The 22,633-nt window shown below is 43.0% G+C and overlaps 1 protein-coding gene across 2 annotated transcripts; it reads left to right on the top strand.

The window, feature by feature from the left end:
- The first annotated feature begins 359 nt into the window (after positions 1–359).
- Positions 360–18,608, top strand: znf407 (zinc finger protein 407). Of its 2 annotated transcripts, none has more exons than XM_084088100.1 (9): positions 360–456; positions 2,815–5,754; positions 7,046–7,160; positions 7,851–7,925; positions 8,707–8,873; positions 9,036–9,119; positions 9,513–9,633; positions 12,226–12,404; positions 17,162–18,608. In XM_084088100.1, the coding sequence occupies exons 2-9, from the start codon at positions 2,889–2,891 to the stop codon at positions 17,860–17,862; spliced, it is 4,308 nt and encodes a 1,435-aa protein (XP_083944226.1). In that variant the 5' UTR covers positions 360–456; positions 2,815–2,888; the 3' UTR covers positions 17,863–18,608. The 2 variants fall into 2 exon arrangements, with proteins under 2 accessions (XP_083944226.1, XP_083944225.1); XM_084088099.1 differs by having other exon boundaries at positions 361–456; positions 2,829–5,754.
- Positions 18,609–22,633: the final 4,025 nt, after the last annotated feature.

Raw genomic sequence — 22,633 nt, 5'->3', positions numbered from 1 at the left:
CTGATTGGTCAAGTCTCCCAAGCCCAGTCTAGTAACACACAAAACATGCACTACACATTAATACAAGAACACACATTTTACAGGTTCTAGATTACATCTAAAAGATCAGCCTACACTGAAAACATTTGCAACAAATGTAAAGGTGTGTTTGTGTTGAGTTTCCGCTGCAGTTATACACCAGTGTGGCCAGCAGATGTCGCCAGCCTGTTGTGTTTCCAAACAGTGAATCATGTCTGGAAAAGCTTCGTGTCTCTGCGGTGAATGAGCTGGAGATTTCGGGCTCAGCGATTGGCGCACGTGATCAGAATTAACCGCTTTGAGGTTCCCATCTCCTCCTTCAGTCAGAAGATCTGGCTGCGCTCGAGCCTCTGTGACGTAACAGCTAGCAGACTACGGTGCGCCGTTTGTGACCAAGAGCAGAACGCGCGAAGTGAGAGAATACGAGCGACATTTCAGGTAATGACATTCAAATAGAACTTTTATTGACAACGCGAACCCATGCCTGATATTTAGAAGCATGATATATGGATGTTAACTCGGTTCCCGTCGCTTAGTAGCGTGTAATGTGAAGGATTTGTACGTCGCATTTGATGCGCTTTTGGGGCCTCCGTGCCGCCGTCGTTTTCAGTACTCACGCGAAGACCCGCCTTTCCCATGTTTCCATTGGACGAGCGCAGTGAACTGGCCTTCTGACTGGACGAAACTGACGCCAGTCAGCAACAGTCACGGAAACAGGAAGTAAAAATGAAACAGTTTCATGTCTGAGAGCAAATATAAACATAGCCAAAAGAGCGAATTAAAGTTTAATATTATGATTAACGCTTTTCCACCGTTTTCACAAAGCAAACTTTTTTTTAGCTTAGAAGAACACGTACATGTGAAACTCTTAATAACGACACTATTGCGCGCACGCGCTAGTCGTATAGCATAATGAATGATAATAAATGCAGTTTTACAAGTTTCTGTTGTATTATCAATATTTCATTATTTGGAGTGCTTATGTATGAAGAGGTTTATAGCTTATAATAAGCGAAGCTATATTAAAGAGACTGGATTTGAATAACTTACCTAACATACAATATGAAAAAAAGAGTTTACACTTTAAAGTCTTTCTGCTTTATATGTTTAGAATGTGTATCTAACTGTGTATTTGCAGCGTGTGCCTGTATGAATTCAGATGATGAAGATTAAAAGCAGTGTTCAAGCAGCTTCAGTTCAGTGATGATTGTGTTTTACAGTCATTTAATTTAAAAGATCAACAGAGTTCAACTGGGTAATATGAGCTGCTCATTTATGTGTGTGTAATTATTTATAGGGGTGTAACAATGTATCGTGTCACAATATATCGTAATACAAAAATGAATCAATATGTATCGTGGATAGTGACTATGTATTGTGTATAATTTACCCAAAATTAAAATTACAGTGTGAGAATTTTTTTTAGATTTATTGTCAGAACTACATTAAACTACTATATATAATGTTGAATATAATGTATAATAATGCAATGGGGGAATATTTGTGTCCTGATAATGCCAAATGTCTAATGTTACCAGTAAAAAGTGGCCAACATTATTATATAGGCTATCTAGTCAGTGACAGAGTAAAGCATATTCATCTAAAATAATTCAGTCATCTTCAGAATCATGAATATTGTTATTCTGGTGTCTCTATTGTCCTGCATTGGGTTTCCAGCAGCAAATCCAAGAATATTCATTTACACACACAATGTAATAGGCTACCAAATTTAGCATTTTAATCAAAAGTACATTTTTTGTTAACCTTTAATAATATATTTTGGAGTATCACAATAATATGGTATTGTGAGTTCAGTATTGAACCGTGACATGAGGGTATCCTTACACACCTAATTATTTATTATATACATTTTTATGATATTATTTTGATTAAATACCAAAAGTACCTTCTGATATTTCAATATTTCAAATATTGTTTAGTTAAGTAAGGATTCCATTAAAAAAATTTAATGAAAAGTCAATTCAAGTCACCTTTATTTATATAGCGCTTTTTACAATACAGAGTGTTACAAAGCAGCTTTACAGAGATAACAGGAAAATAATGCAACAAAGTTTGTTTCTGTTGTACAGCAGATCTAGAAGAAAATAGCGCCACAGTCCAGCTTAAGTAAATTCAGTGATGGTTCATTTTTGTTGTTAAAAAGTTATTAATTTAGTTCATTTATAATGCCACTCTGGAGAAAAACATGATGTCATCGTCCAGCTCAGTTTAGTTCTCATATAATGGTGTCAGTGCAGGAGATCAATAATATTGTTGAATATTGAGTGTTGAATATTAACTAAGCAAGCCAAAAGCTAAAGGCGACAGTGGCAAGGAACCAAAACTCCATCAGGGACAGAATGGAGAAAAAAAACGATCAAGTTGTGTTTTTTAATAAGAGGTTTAATAATAGTCAGCTTAAAAGTTTTAGTAATAAATAAAACCAAAGAAACACATTCCAGGTAACAGAACAAGTTGCAGAACAAACATCATTTCAGATTCAGTCCAGCATGAAACGATTGATTCTCGCCTCTTAACGCTCACTGGTGTTCACGAATCACCACGACACACTTCGTCAAACGGATCGTGCAAAAATCAGGCTGATATTGTGTAGCGTGAACCCGGCATGAGATTAAGACAACTTGTATCTGCCTTTATAAATTAGTATCGTTACACCTGTACCCCTGTATATATTTCAACTTGTACAAAAACAATATGATATTGTCAGTGTAATAATTTACAAGGATTAGCCTAATATCATTATTTTATTTACATGCATATTAATAATTTTCACAGCACTGTTTTCACAGAAAGGTCCATGGACCCCTCTCATGAAGCCTAGTGATTATTGCATGTGAACCGACACCAACATGGACAATCCCAAACGCAAGTTAAGGTCTGGAAAGGAGGTTTTGAAGGACAAGGGCCAGTCTAAGGCAAAGCCAGGTGATACTGGCTCAGGAGATGTTTCATCAGCACATAAAGCGTCTGATGACTCAGGGCATGTTGTAGAGGAAAGTGAGCGTGAGGACCGCTCTGAAGAACATGGCTCTCCACAAACAACCGAGGCTTTGGTTTGTTCACTTTGCAGCTTCGTTGCAAAAACTCAAACTGCCCTGAAAATTCACTCGACGAGGAAGCACTCTCATAAAGGAGGCGTACAGAACGACACAGGGTCGAGTTCTTCGCAAAACACACCCCAGTTACGAGAAAGTGATGCTTCTGCATCTCCGTCAGAGGAAGACACACAGACCGAGAGCGAACACACACACAAGGCTGACGGAAGAGCCAGTCCCACTCAGATCCTGCTGGAGATAGTTGAGCCCATCTCATGCAGATCAGGGAAGGATGAGGAAGACACGAACCAGACCTGTACAGATGGCCAGGATACACAAGCTGGCTGCAGTTTGGATTCGGACACTAAAGTCAAAAGCAATAAAAATGGTGGAATTGATGGACATTCAAAGCCTAATACTTGTGTAGAGGAATTCACAGATGCACACAGTCCAAATAAGCATATTAAAAGGCAACATAACAGCAAGTGTGATCCTGAGAAGCACAAACGGAAGATGTTGGAGAGTCGGGATTCATTAGAGCCAGAGAAGACTGAAGGCCGGTCACAGTCACAGACTCGGGAATCTCGGACTGAAGGCCGGTCACAGCATCAGTGCGGCCGATGCGACTTCACAGCCAACAGCTCCGTCATGTTAGCGCAGCACATTAAGACGGTTCACCCGCCGGAGCACCGCTTCCACTGCCGGCTCTGCCATTACTACACCAGCACCACTGAGGCCATGCAGAGCCACCTGTGCGAGGAAGCCCACCTGCAGCTGGCCGACCAGAACCACACCAGCGCTCTGTTCGAAGACTGTGTGGAGAAGATCCTGGTGATCCTGTCCGATCAAAGAGAGCCTGAAGATCAGGAGGAGGATCAGGAGGAGGAGCAGCCGAGGAAAGGCTCTCCTCACAAACGCAAGCGCGGTAGACCGAAGACATCCAGCGAGACCGTCTGTAGACACTGTGGACTCGTCGCGTCCAACGCCACCAACCTCAGCGTCCACATCCGCCGCAGGCACAGCCGGCTCTACAGCTTCGTCTGCAAGCTCTGCAGCTACTACTGCGTTACCAAAGGAGACATGGACCGCCACTGCGAGACCAAGAAGCACCTCAACAAGATGCAAGCCGCCGGAGGTGACGACAGTGGTGTAGTTCTGCTGGACTCCGAGCAGCCCGCTCCAGCTAAGGCAACAGAGCCAGCACACACAGTAGCAGAGATCGAGACGACGATTGAGGACGATGACGTGGATCAGGCCAGTGTGCCGCGCAAGAGAAGCAAGCCTGATCTGGGTAACGTCTGCGATCAGTGTGGCTTCCCCGCTCACTCCGCGGCGTCTCTCGCTCTCCACGTGCGACGCAAGCACACCAAAGACTTCGAGTTCGTGTGTCTGGCGTGCAGCTACTACACCGTGACCCGCAGAGAGATGTTCAGGCACATGGCCACTGAAAAACACAAGCAGAAGCGAGAGAGTTACCTGAAGAGACCGAAGCGAAGCTCCAAGCCAGAGACTGACGGTGGATTGGAGGAGATCCGGGACACGACTGAAGATGCAGAGCCTTCGATAGAGATGCCTGAGGATCAGGATGGAGAAAAACAATCTGCTGTGAAGAATACGGCCAAAGTCAAGGAAGAATCCCCAACTAATCCAATGGAAGAATCCCCAACTAATCCAATGGAAGAATCCCCAACTAATCCAACGGAAGAATCCCCAACTGACCCAATGGAAGAATCCCCAACTGATCCAACGGAAGAATCCTCAACTGGTCCAATGGAGGAATCCCCAACTGATCCAACGGAAGAATCCCCAACTGATCCAACGGAAGAATCCCCAACTGATCCAACGGAAGAATCCTCAACTGGTCCAATGGAGGAATCCCCAACTGATCCAACGGAAGAATCCCCAACTGATCCAACGGAAGAATCCCCAACTGATCCAACGGAAGAATCCCCAACTGATCCAACGAAATCAAACGAGATCCAGTCAACGACGATGGAGAAAGACTCAACGCTGGAGGATATGGATGAGGAAAACATATATTATGAGGATGAAACTGCAGACTTGGGAGATGACAGTGAGAAACACCTTAGAGGAGCTCAGTTTGACGCTTGCATCTTTCCTTTAAAAACACTAGCAGATCACAAGATCCCACATGACGGAGAACAAACGACAGGCGCTTCCATGAGGAAGCCGAAAACTCCCGAGACGAAGCTGGCCAAACCGACTCCCCGCATCCGCTGTGAGGACTGTGGGTTTCTAGCCGACGGCTTGAGCGGCCTGAACGTCCACATCTCCATGAAGCATCCGTCCAAGGAGAAGCACTTCCACTGCCTGCTGTGTGGGAAGTCGTTCTACAGCGAGAGTAACCTGCAGCAGCACCTGAGCAGCGCGGCGCACCTGCGCAACGAGCATGGCAGCGTGGAGGACCTGCCCGACGGGGGCGCCAGCTTCAGGTGCGTGCGCTGCAGCGAGCCCTGCCACACCGAGCAGGACCTGTTCCTGCACATAAAGGAGAAGCACGAGGAGCTGCTCCGGGAGGTCAACAAGTATGTGGTGGAGGACACGGAGCAGATCAACCGGGAGCGGCAGGAGAACCAGGGCAGCGTCTGCAAGTACTGCGGGAAAGTGTGCAAGAGTAGCAACTCCATGGCCTTCCTGGCCCACATCCGCACTCACACAGGTACGTCTCCCTCCGTCCGATCAAAACATTTACTTGCAACAGATTACAGTAATTACCTACAGGGTTCATACAAGCTGGAGAACGCCAGTCAGTCTCTCTTTACTCGCTCCGGTCAAACATGTCCGCCTCAGATCTCACACTCCAAAACAGCAATTAGTCCAAGTAAATAACTTTTATTCTTCAGGTCAATCATATATTCATGAGGGGGAAACCAGTTTGAAAGAGGAAAGCGATTTCTTTTACCGCAGTCATTGCATGGGCTGCACTTTATTTGCACCATTTTGTTTTATTAGTTTATTTTTATTTATCTATTTACCTTTTTTTGACTTTAAAAGATAATAAAAAAAGATATTGTTTGAGAAATTTGATATCTGATTGTAGTCCTTGAAAAAAACAAAAAAGTAGTGCATGAAAAGTCCTTGAAAGTCCTGGAATATGATTACAGTATCTGTACGAACCCTGTACCTGCCTGGTTTTTAAGCTCTTCGGCCGTGCTCACTCGCAGCTAAAGCAGATTAAGGTGTGTGCTGTGGTCTAGTGCTAACCATAGACTACAAAACAGATGTAGAAAAACAAAGAAAAAATATCAAAATATCCCCAAAATGTCCGTTTGCATCTTGGAGCGTGAGTCTCATGAGGTGGAGCCGCGGCATCAAGCTCCCGCCCACCCTCCTGCTCCCGCAGACTCATTCGCAGACACAGCTGTCAATCATGACCCGCCTTTAGAGCATCACACAACTAACTAAAACCGAACAATAGAACATACATCAGCCTGATAAGAATTACCTCAAATGACAGAAACCACCTTTGGGAAAAATGTATTTAAGGTGTCATTGGATTGTCTAATTTGGCTCGCGTCCCATTCGATGACATGGAGAAGGCGGGGTTTATGAATTGAAATGTTTTGGCTTCAGTTTTCCGGGCATGTGCAGCACACCTGGTGCTGACCATAGACTGTATAAAACAGTGGGCGTAGTGTCCATGACGTCCCCCCTGAAGAGCGTTTTCTGAAGCCCAAAGTGGGCGGAGCCTGTCATCACCATCTTGGCAGCGCATCACTCCCGGATAACCGAAAATGGGCAGCGAGGCGGATTAGCTGAGGTGACGTGGCGCTAACAGACAACTGACAAAAGGCTAGTAGTGACAGCAGTGGCAATCCACCTGTCGCTCAAGTAGCCACGTCAACATGTCAAGTGTCACTCTGTGACAGAATATTGGTTTAATGTGAGTTTAAATCTATTTTTTGTGAATATGGTGAAGAAATTTCAGTGTCTTTTATCTTTTTCTACAGGATCCAAACCGTTCATGTGCAAGATCTGTAACTTTGCCACCGCTCAGCTCGGAGACGCACGCAACCACGTCAAGAGACACCTGGGCATGAGAGAGTACAAGTGCCACATCTGTGGGTGAGTTTCAGAAACTTACTAGTATCAAACTTTGCAGTACATTAATATGAAATTTTATTTTAAAATTTTAATTTAAAACTGTAAGTATTTAATAATATATACTAAAATTAAAATTAAATAAAACTGCCATCAATAGGGGGAAAAAGCCAAAGCAACCGAACAGGTTTTGCACTATTCCAGGTCAAGACTCGAAATGTTAAATTTGCTGCACTGAAAATGTTCAGCTTTTAATCAAAGGGGCGGTTGGTTATGATTTCACTTTTCTAACTATTTGCTTTTAAAGATATTCCTTTTTTAAGGACTACAACAAAAAGCTGGTTAGTGACATCACCAACCCTATAATTGTATCTTTTTATCTCAGCTGAATGATTGCTTAATGTATTTGTGTTTGTACAGTACATGTTTAAAACAGTTTTACAAAGAAGAGAGCCTTAAAATACATCAAATCTCAGAAGACCATTAAACTCCAAACACATTATTTTTCCTGGCTATCTAAATAAGATTATATATATAAGTATAACAAGTGTGCATTGATGGCTATGAATGGTATTATGTAGGAAATTTCTTAATGTTGTATCAAAAGCAGCTTGTAATTGCACAAAGGTTATTAAATTACTTCAGATGTCAAAATAGACAGAACGCTACAGTCAGTGTGAGTGAGTTTAGTAATGTCTCCTACTCTCGTCACAGATGGGCATTTGTGATGAAGAAGCACCTGAACACTCATCTACTGGGAAAGCATGGACTGGGTCAACCTAAAGAGAGGTTCTGAACACACACACACACACACACTCTCACTCTCTCTCTCTCTCTCTCTCTCTCTCACACACACACACACACACACACACAGACACAGACACAGACACAGATGGACCCACATCATCCATAGGGCAGATTCTTTCACAATAGGCTATTTCGGTCATCTTTTACACATTACTGTGACATTACTTTGCATAAACAATTTCTAACAATATATAAATGCATAAATTAACAGACAAGATACCTCAACATTAAAGAGGCCCTATTCTGCCCTTTTACCGTCTTGATGTTGTTTTCAGTCTCTACTAGAACAGGTTTTCCTGCTTGACCCAGTCTGTCAGTAGCGCTCTGTTTACTTCCTGTCTCTATGAAGCCCCTCCTTCTGAACAGCACACTGTGCTCTGATTGGTCGGCTGGAGCAGTGTGTTGTGATTGGTTGAGTGCTTCGAGTGTGTTTTGGAAATGTCCCACCCCTTACCATAACCACCAGTTTAACACACTACTAACTAACTCTACCAGGCCCCGCCCCTTTATTCTGCGCATTAATTATTATAATGAGGAATATTGTGACGTGTTCGTTCCCGGAAGAAACTCAAGACTACAATGGAGGCGTTTCAGGAGTTCAGGAACACTGACACTGATATAGAGAAGAACTGGAGCTTCTTCATGATCACACTGCAACATTACACACTAAACACAGATGGAAACACAGAATAGCTGCTGTTTAATGTGTGAGTACGAGCTGTGGCAGAATGTAGAGGCTCATTGGTCATGTTCTGTTTTCTAGAAAGTTTGAGTGTGATCTGTGTGAGCGCAACTTCAGTGAGAAATGGGCTCTGAATAACCATATGAAGCTGCACACCGGAGACAAACCCTTCAAGTGCGGCTGGCCCTCGTGCCACTACGCCTTCCTCACCCTCTCTGCCATGAAGGACCATCACAGGACACACACAGGTACTCACACACACACACACACTCACATACACACACACACTCACTGTGTGTAGTGGTTGTATATTTTAGGACACACACAGAGTGACATCAAGCACAAATCACCAGAGAACTGTGTTGTGTGTAAGTGATGAAACTGCTGGTCTCTGATCCTCTGTGTTTCAGGAGAGAAGTCTTTCCTCTGTGATCTCTGTGGGTTTGCTGGAGGAACTCGTCACGCTCTGACCAAACACCGGCGCCAGCACACAGGTACACATCACACACACACACACACACACACACACACACACAGGTACACATTACTCTCTCCAGCACACAGGTACACATTACTCTCTCCAGCACACAGATAGACATTACACACACACACACACACAAACACAGGTACACATTACTCTCGCCAGCACACATTACTCTCTCCAGCACACAGGTACACATCACACACACACACACACACACACACACACACACACACAGGTACACATTACTCTCCCCAGCACACAGGTACCCATTACTCTCAAATGTACACACTGCACCTTTAAATGTTGGCTTGAGAAAGTCTTGTCTGAGTATTTATCATAGTTAAAGGTATGTAGGTGTTGGGGACAGAGAACAGTAGAATCATCAGTGCTGTGTTTGCTGCAGGTGAGCGGCCCTTCAAGTGTCAGCTTTGCAGCTTCGCCTCCACCACACAGTCTCACCTGACGCGGCACAAGCGTGTGCACACAGGCGAGAAGCCCTACCGCTGCCCCTGGTGCGACTACAGGTACATCTGTCTCACTCTCAGCATGCACACCTGTCTCACTCTCAGCATGCACACCTGTCTCACTCTCAGCATCCACACCTGTCTCACTCTCAGCATGCACACTTGTCTCACTCTATCAGCATGCACACCTGTCTCACTCTCAGCATGCACACCTGTCTCACTCTCAGCATCCACACCTGTCTCACTCTATCAGCATGCACACCTGTCTCACTCTCTCAGCATGCACACCTGTCTCACTCTATCAGCATGCACACCTGTCTCACTCTCAGCATGCACACTTGTCTCACTCTATCAGCATGCACACCTGTCTCACTCTCAGCATGCACACCTGTCTCACTCTCAGCATCCACACTTGTCTCACTCTATCAGCATGCATACCTGTCTCACTCTCAGCATGCACACTTGTCTCACTCTATCAGCATGCACACCTGTCTCACTCTCAGCATGCACACTTGTCTCACTCTATCAGCATGCACACCTGTCTCACTCTCAGCATGCATACCTGTCTCACTCTCAGCATCCACACCTGTCCTGTCTCACTCTCAGCATCCACACCTGTCTCACTCTATCAGCATGCACACCTGTCTCACCCTCTCAGCATGCACACCTGTCTCACTCTCAGCATGCACACTTGTCTCACTCTATCAGCATGCATACCTGTCTCACTCTCAGTATGCACACTTGTCTTACTCTATCAGCATGCACACCTGTCTCACTCTCTCAGCATGCACACATGTCTCACTCTCAGCATGCACACTTGTCTCACTCTATCAGCATGCACACCTGTCTCACTCTCAGCATGCATACATGTCTCACTCTCAGCATCCACACCTGTCCTGTCTCACTCTCAGCATGCACACCTGTCTCACTCTCAGCATGCACACCTGTCTCACTCCCTCAGCATGCACACCTGCCTCACTCTCAGTATCCACACCTGTCCTGTCTCACTCTTAGCATCCACACCTGTCTCACTCTCTCAGCATGCACACCTGTCTCACTCTCAGCATGCACACTTGTCTCACTCTATCAGCATGCACACCTGTCTCACTCTCAGCATGCACTCCTGTCTCACTCTCAGCATCCATACCTGTAGCATCCACACCTGTCTCACTCTCTCAGCATGCACACCTGTCTCACTCTCAGCATCCACACCTGTCTCACTCTCAGCATGCACACTTGTCTCACTCTATCAGCATGCACATCTGTCTTACTCTCAGCATGCACACCTGTCTCACTCTCAGCATGCACACTTGTCTCACTCTATCAGCATGCACATCTGTCTTACTCTCAGCATGCACACCTGTCTCACTCTCTTAGCATGCACACCTGTCTCACTCTCAGCATCCACACCTGTCCTGTCTCACTCTCAGCATGCACACCTGTCTCACTCTCAGCATCCACACCTGTCTCACTCTCTCAGCATGCACACCTGTCTCACTCTCAGCATCCACATCTGCCTCACTCTCTCAGCATGCATACCTGTCTCACTCTCAGCATCCACACCTGTCTCACTCTCTCAGCATGCACACCTGTCTCACTCTCAGCATGCACACCTGTCTCACCTGTCTCACACTCATCATGCACACCTGTCTCACTCTCAGCATCATGCACACTTGTCTCACACTCATCATGCACACCTGTCTCACTCTCATCATGCACACCACCCTCATCATTCACACCTGTCTCACACACTCATCATACACACTTGTCTCACTCTCAGCATGCACACCTGTCTCACTCTCAGCATCATGCACACTTGTCTCACTCTCATAATTTTCAACTGTCTCACTCTCAGCATGCACACCTGTCTCACTCTCATCATTTTCACCTGTCTCACACTCAGCATGCACACCTATCTCACTCTATGCATGCACACCTGTCTCACTCTCAGCATGCACATCTATCTCATTCTCAGCATGCACACCTGTCTCACTCTCATCATTTTCAGCTGTCTCACTCTCAACATGCACACCTGTCTCACTCTCATCATTTTCACCCGTCTTACTCTCATCATGCACACTTGTCTCACTCTCATCATTTTCACCCGTCTCACTCTCATCATGCACACTTGTCTCACTCTCATCATTTTCACCTGTCTCACACTCAGCATGCACACCTATCTCACTCTATGCATGCACACCTGTCTCACTCTCTGCATGCACATCTATCTCATTCTCAGCATGCACACCTGTCTCACTCTCATCATTTTCACCTGTCTCACACTCAGCATGCACACCTGTCTCACTCTCAGCATGCACACCTGTCTCACTCTCAGCATGCACACCTATCTCACATTCATTTTTAATTGTTTGTACTGGAGTTGAGATCAAATACGTGAGCAGAAGAGACTCAGAAACATTCAAGAAATCATACTTATTTCAGACTTTTTATAGAAAAAAATATATGCATACAGGTTTGAAATGAGTAAATGATGACAGAATGGTATTTTTTTGGGTGAATTGTCCCTTTAAAAAGCACCACCAATGCAATAAATCATAGCAGTCTTGATGTTTTGCTCCGTATGAAAGGAAACACGACATCTGTTCAGCGTTTAGTGAATGTAAACAAACGTGTTGTTGTTTGTATTGTCAGATCGAACTGCGCAGAAAACATCCGTAAGCACATCCTGCACACAGGCAAGCATGAGGGGGTGAAGATGTACAACTGTCCCAAGTGCAGCTACGCCACCAACGGCCCCATGGACTTCAGGAACCACCTGAAGGAGACTCACCCGGACCTGGAGAATCCAGACCTGGCTTACCTGCACGCAGGTGCCCGTCCGCCTCATTCTCTGCTCACACTTCATCAGTGGCTGTTCATAACCTGCACTGATCTAAACATGCAGCAGTGCTCAACCAAACTGACATCTGCACCTCTTATTTCAAATATTATTATAAATGAGTTCAACATTTTGTAGTCATATTAGTAGCTGAGCTTGCAGTTGATTGTTTTATTTGTGATAACACAATGAAACATGACAAATTTTGCGACATAATTTTTTAGTACAGTAGAGTACAGTAGATGTAGTGTACAGTAGAGTACAGTGGAGGTGGAGGTAGAGTACAGTGGAGGTAGAGTACAGTAGAGGTAGAGTACAGTAGAGGTAGCGTACAATAGAGGTAGAGTACAGTAGATGTAGTGTACAGTAGAGGTAAAGTACAGTAGATGTAGTGTACAGTAGAGTACAGTGGAGGTAGAGTACAGTAGATGTAGTGTACAGTAGAGTACAGTGGAGGTAGAGTACAGTAGAGGTAGCGTACAGTAGAGTACAGTAGAGGTAGAGTACAGTAGATGTAGTGTACAGTAGAGGTAAAGTACAGTAGATGTAGTGTACAGTAGAGTACAGTGGAGGTAGAGTACAATAGATGTAGTGTACAGTAGAGTACAGTGGAGGTAGAGTACAGTAGATGTAGTGTACAGTAGATAACAGTAGATGTAGAGTACAGTGGAGGTAGAGTACGGTGGAGGTAGAGTACAGTGGAGGTAGAGTACAATAGATGTAGTGTACAGTAGAGTACAGTGGAGGTAGAGTACAATAGATGTAGTGTACAGTAGAGTACAGTGGAGGTGGAGTACAGTGGAGGTGGAGTACAGTGGAGGTAGAGTACAGTAGAGGTAGAGTACAGTGGAGGTAGAGTACAATAGATGTAGTGTACAGTGGAGGTAGAGTACGGTGGAGGTAGAGTACAGTGGAGGTAGAGTACAATAGATGTAGTGTACAGTAGAGTACAGTGGAGGTAGAGTACAGTAGATGTAGTGTACAGTAGAGTACAGTGGAGGTAGAGTACGGTGGAGGTAGAGTACGGTGGAGGTAGAGTACGGTAGAGGTAGAGTACAGTGGAGGTAGAGTACGGTAGAGGTAGAGTACGGTGGAGGTAGAGTACGGTAGAGGTAGAGTACGGTAGAGGTAGAGTACAGTGGAGGTAGAGTACAATAGATGTAGTGTACAGTAGAGTACAGTGGAGGTGGAGTACGGTGGAGGTAGAGTACGGTAGAGGTAGAGTACGGTGGAGGTAGAGTACGGTAGAGGTAGAGTATGGTGGAGGTAGAGTACGGTAGAGGTAGAGTACGGTAGAGGTAGAGTACGGTAGAGGTAGAGTACAGTGGAGGTAGAGTACAATAGATGTAGTGTACAGTAGAGTACAGTGGAGGTGGAGTACGGTGGAGGTAGACTACGGTGGAGGTAGAATACAGTGGAGGTAGAGTACAATAGATGTAGTGTACAGTAGAGTACAGTGGAGGTCAGGGCTTAAAGTATTCCGGCCTCGGCGCAGGCAAAATTTATTTATCAGGCTGTAAATTAACGTTACAGTCGGAGGCACTTTCGGCGTGGACGTGCTTGGAAAAAACGTGCGCGTCCCTCCGCGACCGCGTCGCTTCCATTATGAGCGCGCGAATTGACACTTTTCTACAATAATATCTGTCTGCAGACCCTTCTCCTTTTCACAAGTGCTCACGACACACATCCATTTTCTCACGCACAGAAAAATCGCGAAGCAAAGAGGACACGGAGACCGACAGACTAGACAGAGCAGGTTAGTTATGATATAAAAAAATCTCAGCTCTCAGATTCTGTCAATTTTATTACGAAATTCAAACAATATAAATACCGTTTTGGCGCTTGTAAATGTGACACGACAGATCCCATAGCGGCAGGTGAACCGATCATCTCTAGCTAGTAAATAAACACGAATGAACAATGTTGAAAGATACAGTACAACATACCGAAATGTATATTCCTCATACATAATATCGACCAATCAATCAAACAAATGGGTCAATAAAACAGCTGGAGAACAATTATGTCACATAACATTTACCTCAGAAAAGCCATTTGATGACCATAATATAGGCTATAGCACATTAGTTGGCTAGAAAAAAAGAGCTATAGAGAGTATTTTGCTAAATATGTGTACGATATTAAATATTTATTATATTTTTACTTATATCATTAAATAAAGTTGTTATTATAATAAAAAAACGCATTACTCTGTATGTTTACAGCATTAGGTGAGTTGTTTTTTCTTAAGAAAAATTAATGCCTATCTTGTGTAGCCTACCTAATATTTATTTCAATATTAAATCAATCACAATAATTGAATTGAATTGAAAACCAGAAATTGTACCATGTAGCCTAAACATTGTAAGATGTTGTCACTAAGCCTAATAAAATTCAGTTTAGTTACTAAAATGTTTTGACAATCACAATACACTTATTGTGATGCAATAATTTTTTTACATCCCCCCAATCCCCCATAGATGTAGTGTACAGTAGAGTACAGTGGAGGTAGAGTACAATAGATGTAGTGTACAGTAGAGTACAGTGGAGGTAGAGTACAGTAGATGTAGTGTACAGTAGAGTACAGTGGAGGTAGAGTACGGTGGAGGTAGAGTACAATAGATGTAGTGTACAGTGGAGTACAGTGGAGGTGGAGTACAGTGGAGGTAGAGTACAGTGGAGGTAGAGTACAATAGATGTAGTGTACAGTAGAGTACAGTGGAGGTAGAGTACGGTGGAGGTAGAGTACAGTGGAGGTAGAGTACAATAGAGTACAGTGGAGGTAGAGTACAGTAGATGTAGTGTACAGTAGAGTACAGTGGAGGTAGAGTACGGTGAAGGTGGAGTACAGTGGAGGTAGAGTACAATAGATGTAGTGTACAGTAGAGTACAGTGGAGGTGGAGTACAGTGGAGGTAGAGTACAATAGATGTAGTGTACAGTAGAGTACAGTAGAGGTAGAGTACGGTAGAGGTAGAGTACAGTGGAGGTAGAGTACGGTAGAGGTAGTGTACAGTAGAGTACAGTGGAGGTAGAGTACAATAGATGTAGTGTACAGTAGAGTACAGTGGAGGTGGAGTACAATAGATGTAGTGTACAGTAGAGTACAGTGGAGGTAGAATACAGTAGATGTAGTGTACAGTAGAGGTGGTGTACAGTAGAGGTAAAGTACAGTAAAGGTAGAGTACAGTAGTGTATAATAGAGGTAGAGTACAGTAGAGGTAGAGTACGGTAGAGGTAGAGTACAGTGGAGTACAGTGGAGGTAGAGTACAATAGATGTAGTGTACAGTAGAGTACAGTGGAGGTGGAGTACAGTGGAGGTGGAGTACAGTGGAGGTGGAGTACAGTGGAGGTGGAGGTAGTGTACAGTGGAGGTGGAGTACAGTAGAGGTAGAGTACAGTGGAGGTAGAGTACAGTGGAGGTGGAGGTAGAGTACAGTAGAGGTAGAGTACAGTGGAGGTGGAGGTAGAGTAAAGTAGAGGTAGAGTACAGTGGAGGTAGAGTACAGTAGATGTAGTGTACAGTAGAGGTAGAGTACAGTGGAGGTGGAGGTAGAGTACAGTGGAGGTAGTGTACAGTAGATGTAGTGTACAGTAGAGATAGAGTACAGTAGAGGTAAAGTACAGTAAAGGTAGAGTACAGTAGTGTACAATAGAGGTAGAGTACAGTAGAGGTGGAGTGCAGTAGTGTACAGTGGAGGTACAGTAGTGTACAGTAGAGGTAGAGTACAGTAGAGGTAGAGTACAGTCGTGGTAGAGTACAGTAGAGTACAGTAGAGGTAGAGTAAAGAAGAGGTAAAGTACAGTAGAGGTAGAGTACAGTAGTGTACAATAGAGGCAGAGTACAGTCGTGGTTGAGTACAGTCGAGGTAGAGTAAAGAAGAGGTAAAGTACAGTAGAGGTAGAGTACAGTAGTGTACAATCGAGGTGGAGTACAGTAGATGTAATGTACAGTAGAGGTAGAGTAAAGAAGAGGTAAAGTACAGTAGAGGTAGAGTACAGTAGTGTACAATAGAGGTGGAGTACAGTAGATGTAATGTACAGTAGAGGTAAAGTACAGTAGTGTACAATAGAGGTAGAGTACAGTGGAGGTAGAGTACAGTAGAGGTAGAGTAAAGAAGAGGTAAAGTACAGTAAAGGTAGAGTACAGTAGTGTACAATAGAGGTAGAGTACAGTAGAGATGGAGTGCAGTAGTGTACAGTGGAGTGCAGTAGTGTACAGTGGAGGTAAAGTACAGTAGTGTACAGTAGAGGTAGAGTACAGTAGAGGTAGAGTACAGTAGAGGTAGAGTAAAGAAGAGGTAAAGTACAGTAGAGGTAGAGTACAGTAGTGTACAATAGAGGTAGAGTACAGTCGTGGTAGAGTACAGTAGAGGTAGAGTAAAGAAGAGGTAAAGTACAGTAGAGGTAGTGTACAATAGAGGTGGAGTACAGTAGAGGTGGAGAACAGTAGATGTAATGTACAGTAGAGGTAGAGTACAGTAGAGGTAAAGTACAGTAGAGGTAAAGTACAGTAGAGGTAGAGTACAGTAGTGTACAGTAAAGGTGGAGTACAGTAGATGTAATGTACAGTAGAGTACAGTGGAGGTAGAGTACTGTAGAGGTAGAGTACAGTCGTGTACAGTAGAGGTAGAGTACAGGTATCTGGATTAATGTAGACGTAGCATTAGTCCGTGTTGCGCTTGTGTTGAGCTCATGAAACGGTCCACTTATTGTGTGTCTTTCTGCTCTCTCCTGTGTCTGTGTCAGGAATTGTGTCGAAGTCGTTTGAGTGCCGTCTGAAGGGTCAGGGTGCATCGTTCGTGCAGGCGGAGGCGGCGTTCGCCCCGGATGAGCCTGAGCTGGGGTCCGAGGCGCTCCAGCAGGTCATCATCATCCAGGGCTACGGCGGGGGAGAGGTGGCCATCGATCAGGCCCTGGAGGAGTCGGCCGCCGCCACGCTACAGACCCTGGCCATGTCCAGCCAGCTGGCGGAGGTGCTGCACCTCACTGAGGACGGGCAGCTGATCGCCTCCCGGGACCAGACTCGATACGTGCTGGTGGAGTCGTCCGGAGAGGCTCGAGAGCAGGAGGAGGCGGAGCGCGGGGTGTGTGAGTCCTCCTCGGCTCTGGACGCGCTGCTCTGCGCTGTGACGGAGATGGGTCAGCAGGGTGGTGCTACAGAGATCACCTCCGATCAGAAGAGCGACGCTCAGACGCCTCCGGCTCAGGTGTACGAGGAGACGCCGGATCAGGTGATGAGCTCGGCCAATCAGCACACGTCTGAGCAGATGCAGGAGGTGCTGCAGTTTGCAGCCAGTCAGCTGATGATGAAGGAGGGGCTCACACAGGTGATCGTCAACGACGAGGGCACGCACTACATCGTCACTCAACTGGACGACTCCACGCTGCATGTGGAGGAGCCGTCCGGAGAGGAGACCGTCGTTTACTCCGAAGTGAGTCAGGAGTGAAGTGTCTCTCCAGCTGAAGACAGTCACTCAGCTGGACAACTCCACGTTGACCGTCGATGAGACCGTCGTTTACTCTGAAGTGAGTCAGGAGTGAAGTGTCTCTCCAGCTGAAGACAGTCACTCAGCTGGACAACTTCACTCTGACCGTCGAGGAGACCGTCGTTTACTCTGAAGTGAGTCAGGAGTGAAGTTTCTCTCCAGCTGAAGACAGTCACTCAGCTGGACAACTTCACTCTGACCGTCGAGGAGACCGTCGTTTACTCTGAAGTGAGTCAGGAGTGAAGTTTCTCTCCAGCTGAAGACAGTCACTCAGGGTCTCTTCCCATCACAACGCTTTTTGGGATTTTTCTTTTTTGATTCTATATGCAACAGGCACATAGTTATGAAATCCACTCTTATTTTGTGTGTACAAATGCAATATATCCTTCTACTAAAGGCTAATTCAGTTCAATGTGTGCAGATGTTTAGATTACTAATGAAAGCCTTGTTAACCACCTCCTGTTTTCCTTTACGTATGTTTGATTGTAGTGGTGAAACACCCATTCTGATTCAGGACTGTCATCTTAAGAAACTCAAGACATCATCAGTAAAGGCCAGGAAATAAAACTGTGGAAAATTTATATTTATGACCTTGATATTTTCTTTGGTATAGGAGGTGTTTAAGTGAACCTCTGAATATACTTCCGTTTACAGGTTTCCTTTTGAGATTGATTGCTTGTGAACTCTAAATAAATAACTGAGCAGTTTGTTGGCACATTTGTCTGTTTCAGGTACATGAGCACTGTTAATAAAACATCTCAGCACATTTGTGCTTAATGTGACAAAGCTGCAACTCTTAATGAAAACAGCATTTGCACCAGCTGGACGTACAGAAGTTGGGTGAAGGTTCAGAATCAGAATAAAAAGTTGCTGCTCTGACGACGCAAATGCTCCACAGTCCGGATCCAGATAATAATATGAACACAAGCCGAGCCAAGTGTGAACACGTCGACAGATGCCACTTTCTCCAGATCCAGTCCAATACCCATAAATACATTTTTGGTACTTGCCGATACAGACACCTGTATTTTCACTGCATTTGTAATTTTTAAATATATTGGATAGAGAAACCAAAAGAATATGAATCATATTAGTTTGCTTAATTTGTTTAGCAAGTATATATTTCCTTCAGTTATTTTCATACTTTAATTAAGCCAGCTAAAATGTATTGTATGAGCTTCTGTTACTTTCATTCTTTCATTACTTTTCATTCTATCATATTTGATCTTGTATTTAATAGCACAGCACATATTTAAAGCAACTCCAGCAGGACTGAGGATTTGGTCAGTGGTTCAAATAGATATCAGAGAAATATCCCAATTTTGATACTACAGTAAAAACTGCTAGCCTAATTAATTTAAATTTAACATTATTAAAGACAAGCAAGCAGTAAGTAATAAAAGAAGTAACAAATAGTCAAATTACAAATAGCAAATAGGGTAGGTCTAACAGTAGTTTTCAGATACATAATTTGAATAAAGTAATCGTATGAATATGCTGCATATTTATCACTGTATAAATTAATATAGATTAATCTTTATAAAGTTACAAAAGTTATTCAGTCAATAGCAGTGAGTGATTACTTTGTCTTTTGTAGCTTGATTGACAGTAGAAAACTCTGCGTATGTTTATTAGGCTGCTGTCACTTTAAGGCTGAACGCACAGAGCCAATACAATGTACATGCGTTTCTTTGTTTACGTTCATCACAGCGTCCGTAATTACAGCAGTCAGAAGAGAGAGAGATGTGAAATTTGCTGTCACTCCCTCTCAGCAGCGGTTGCTCTTTTTGACTGCCAGGGTAATATAACAAAAAGTTTAGCATTATAAATGTATTTTAATTCTTTGAAAATATGAAAAACTTCACTAAATGTGTCATCACAGTCTGTGTAAAGGGCCCATTGCCTTGTTGCTAAGATGTTTTTTTCTTTCTTAGTAAAAGCTTTAAAATGACATACAGATTAGAATAGGGTACTATATACTCAAATCAATATTTCATGTCCACATATTTATTGATTTGGTTCTAATCCCCTTGTGTGTTTGTTTTGCAATAATGACATACTAACTGTATTAACCAATTGCATATTAAACCACACACAGCTGCTGAAAAACAATAGAAGCCCTCATAGAGTTTGTAATGGTTTTAATGGCTATAGTGGGAATTGCATTGGTTTTAATGGTAACTCTAATGCTCCCTGTGGATCTCTACTGGTATGTTGCCTTCTGTTGGTGGCAAGATAAAACCTGAATGGAAGATGGCCTGAATCTGCTGGACACGGTTTACCACAAAACCAGCAATCATATGAGTCCAAATATCAGAACTCAACACGTCACTCCCATACCTAACATACACATTTCACAGTCACTGTTATGCATTATACACAATTTCAACTTAAAAATCACTAGTAGCCTAGTAACCATAAACTGTCTGCCTTCATCAAGGAGCTCAAAGGCCCTATTCTAGCTATTCACTGCTAGCATGTGTAGCATGTTGGAAGTCCTGTTTGCTAACATGAGTCAAAAGAGCCAATGCCCATCTCTATACGATGTTCTAATGCAGAGATATAGTTCTTGCTAAATGGTGAATGTTTATATGGAGAATCAAAAAATACAAAAATGGTGTGCACATCCCAAACACCCAGACTGGGTGCAGGTGCAGGACAACTAATTAATATAGACAAAATAAAGAAGTATGAAGTCCGCACACTGAAAATTGCTGCTCCAAAAGAGTTTATTTAAGCTAAGCAACGTTTCGACCCTCAGGTCTTCATCAGGCTCAATGTTAATATAATAGTGAAGTCAACTTTAAATAGACACAGGTGATCATCTTAATTAGGCACACCCAAGAAATCATGTGACAAATACAAGTCCATGGGACAGATACAAGTCATGTGACAAATACAGGTTACAAAAAAAAATAATATAAAAATAAAAAAAAATAAAAATAATAATAATAATAATAATAATAAAAAAAATAATAATAAAAAAAAATAAAAAAAAAATATACATACACATTAAAAAATAAAATAAAATAAAAAATAAAAAAACAACAACAATTATTCATTCATATTATACAATTGATTCACTATAAAAATGGCTTAATATCAAAATCCTCATTCAACCCTAAAGGTGACAAAGTATTTAAGGTATAAATCCAAAAACATTCCCTCTGTAATAATTTCTTCTCATAGTCTCCTCCTCTTGAGGGTTTTGTTACCTTTTCTATACCAATGTACTGCAAAACGCTGACGTTATGGCCTACTTGTCTAAAATGAGACGCTATAGGACTGCGCATATCTCCAGTTCGAATGTTACTGCGGTGCTCACTAATACGAGTGCGTAATTGTCTAAATGTTTTACCCACGTATGCAAGGCCACAAGGACAACGAATTAAATAAATAACAGGAGTGGAAGCACAGGTAATAGTACCTCGTATCGGAATATCACGACCAGTGCGTGAATGACTAAACGATTTACATTTGTGTGTAAAAGCACACTGAGCACACTTACCACACCTATAATTACCTGGAGAAAGAGTTGGAATACCTTGTTTTTTGCATGACGGATATTCAGATTTAACAAGCAAGTCACGAAGATTGTTTTGACGTTTAAAGACTAATTTCGGACCATTTTTAAAAACACCTGATAATTTAGGATCACTTGAAATAATATGCCAATGTTTATTTAGGATTCTACGAAAATCCACACCCAATGCGGAGTACTTCATCGTGCAAATGGGAGCATTAAGAACTTGCGTTTTATTATGTTTTGTTCGCAAACACTGCATTTGAGTTGTCTCGTTGAATTTCTTTTTGGCACTCTCGATCCATTCTATACGGTAACCACGATTCAAGAATCTTTTAGTTAAATCATTAGATTGATAAGTGTAAGATTCATCTGTGCTACAAACTCTACGCACGCGCTTAAATTGACTGATAGGTAGACTCTTAACTAAATGTCTAGGATGGAAACTATCGCCTCTTAAAATAGTATTGCGATCCGTTGATTTTCGGTACAGATCGGTATGGAGTTTCCCGTCACATAAGTATACTCGAACATCAAGAAAACTAATGCTTACTGGATCACATTCCATATAGTGAAATTCATATGCTCTGTCCTTGAGTTAAGATAATTCAAAAACGTCAACATCTCTGCAGGTGTAGCCTTAGTAATCATAAAAATATCATCAATATACCGTTTGTAAAGCAAGATCTTAGGAAAAAAAGAATTTGACTTTATTAAAATAAAGTCATTTTCAAAAACTCCCATATACAAGCAAGCATAATTAGGGGCCATTTTACTACCCATTGCAGTACCTTTAACTTGTAAATAAAAATCATCCTGAAAACGAAAAAAGTTGTTAGTAAAGACAATACTTGCTAAATCCAAAAAGCATGCTGTACTCGGTTTTGCATCCACAGATCTTTGTGTTAAAAATTGTTCTAAAGTAAGTAAACCTTCAGTATGAGGGATGTTGGTATATAAACTCTGAACGTCAAAGGTAGTAAGAAGCACATCATCAACAGCAAAGTCAACACCATATAATGATTCAATAAAATCCATAGAATCTCTTACATAAGATGACAACATGGGTACAAATGGTTTGATATAAAAATCCACATAAGAAGAAATGTTCTCAGTAAGACTACCAATGCCGCTCACAATAGGACGACCTTTCAAAGGAGTATCTAGTCCTTTGTGAACCTTAGGCAAAGTGTATATGATAGGTGTGAT

This window comes from Abramis brama (assembly GCF_963993115.1).
Source record: "Abramis brama genome assembly, chromosome: 17".
In the NCBI taxonomy this organism is placed as follows: domain Eukaryota; kingdom Metazoa; phylum Chordata; class Actinopteri; order Cypriniformes; family Leuciscidae; genus Abramis; species Abramis brama.
The sequence above is the reverse complement of the archived record's forward strand: the minus strand, read 5'-3'. Positions and strand labels throughout refer to the sequence as shown.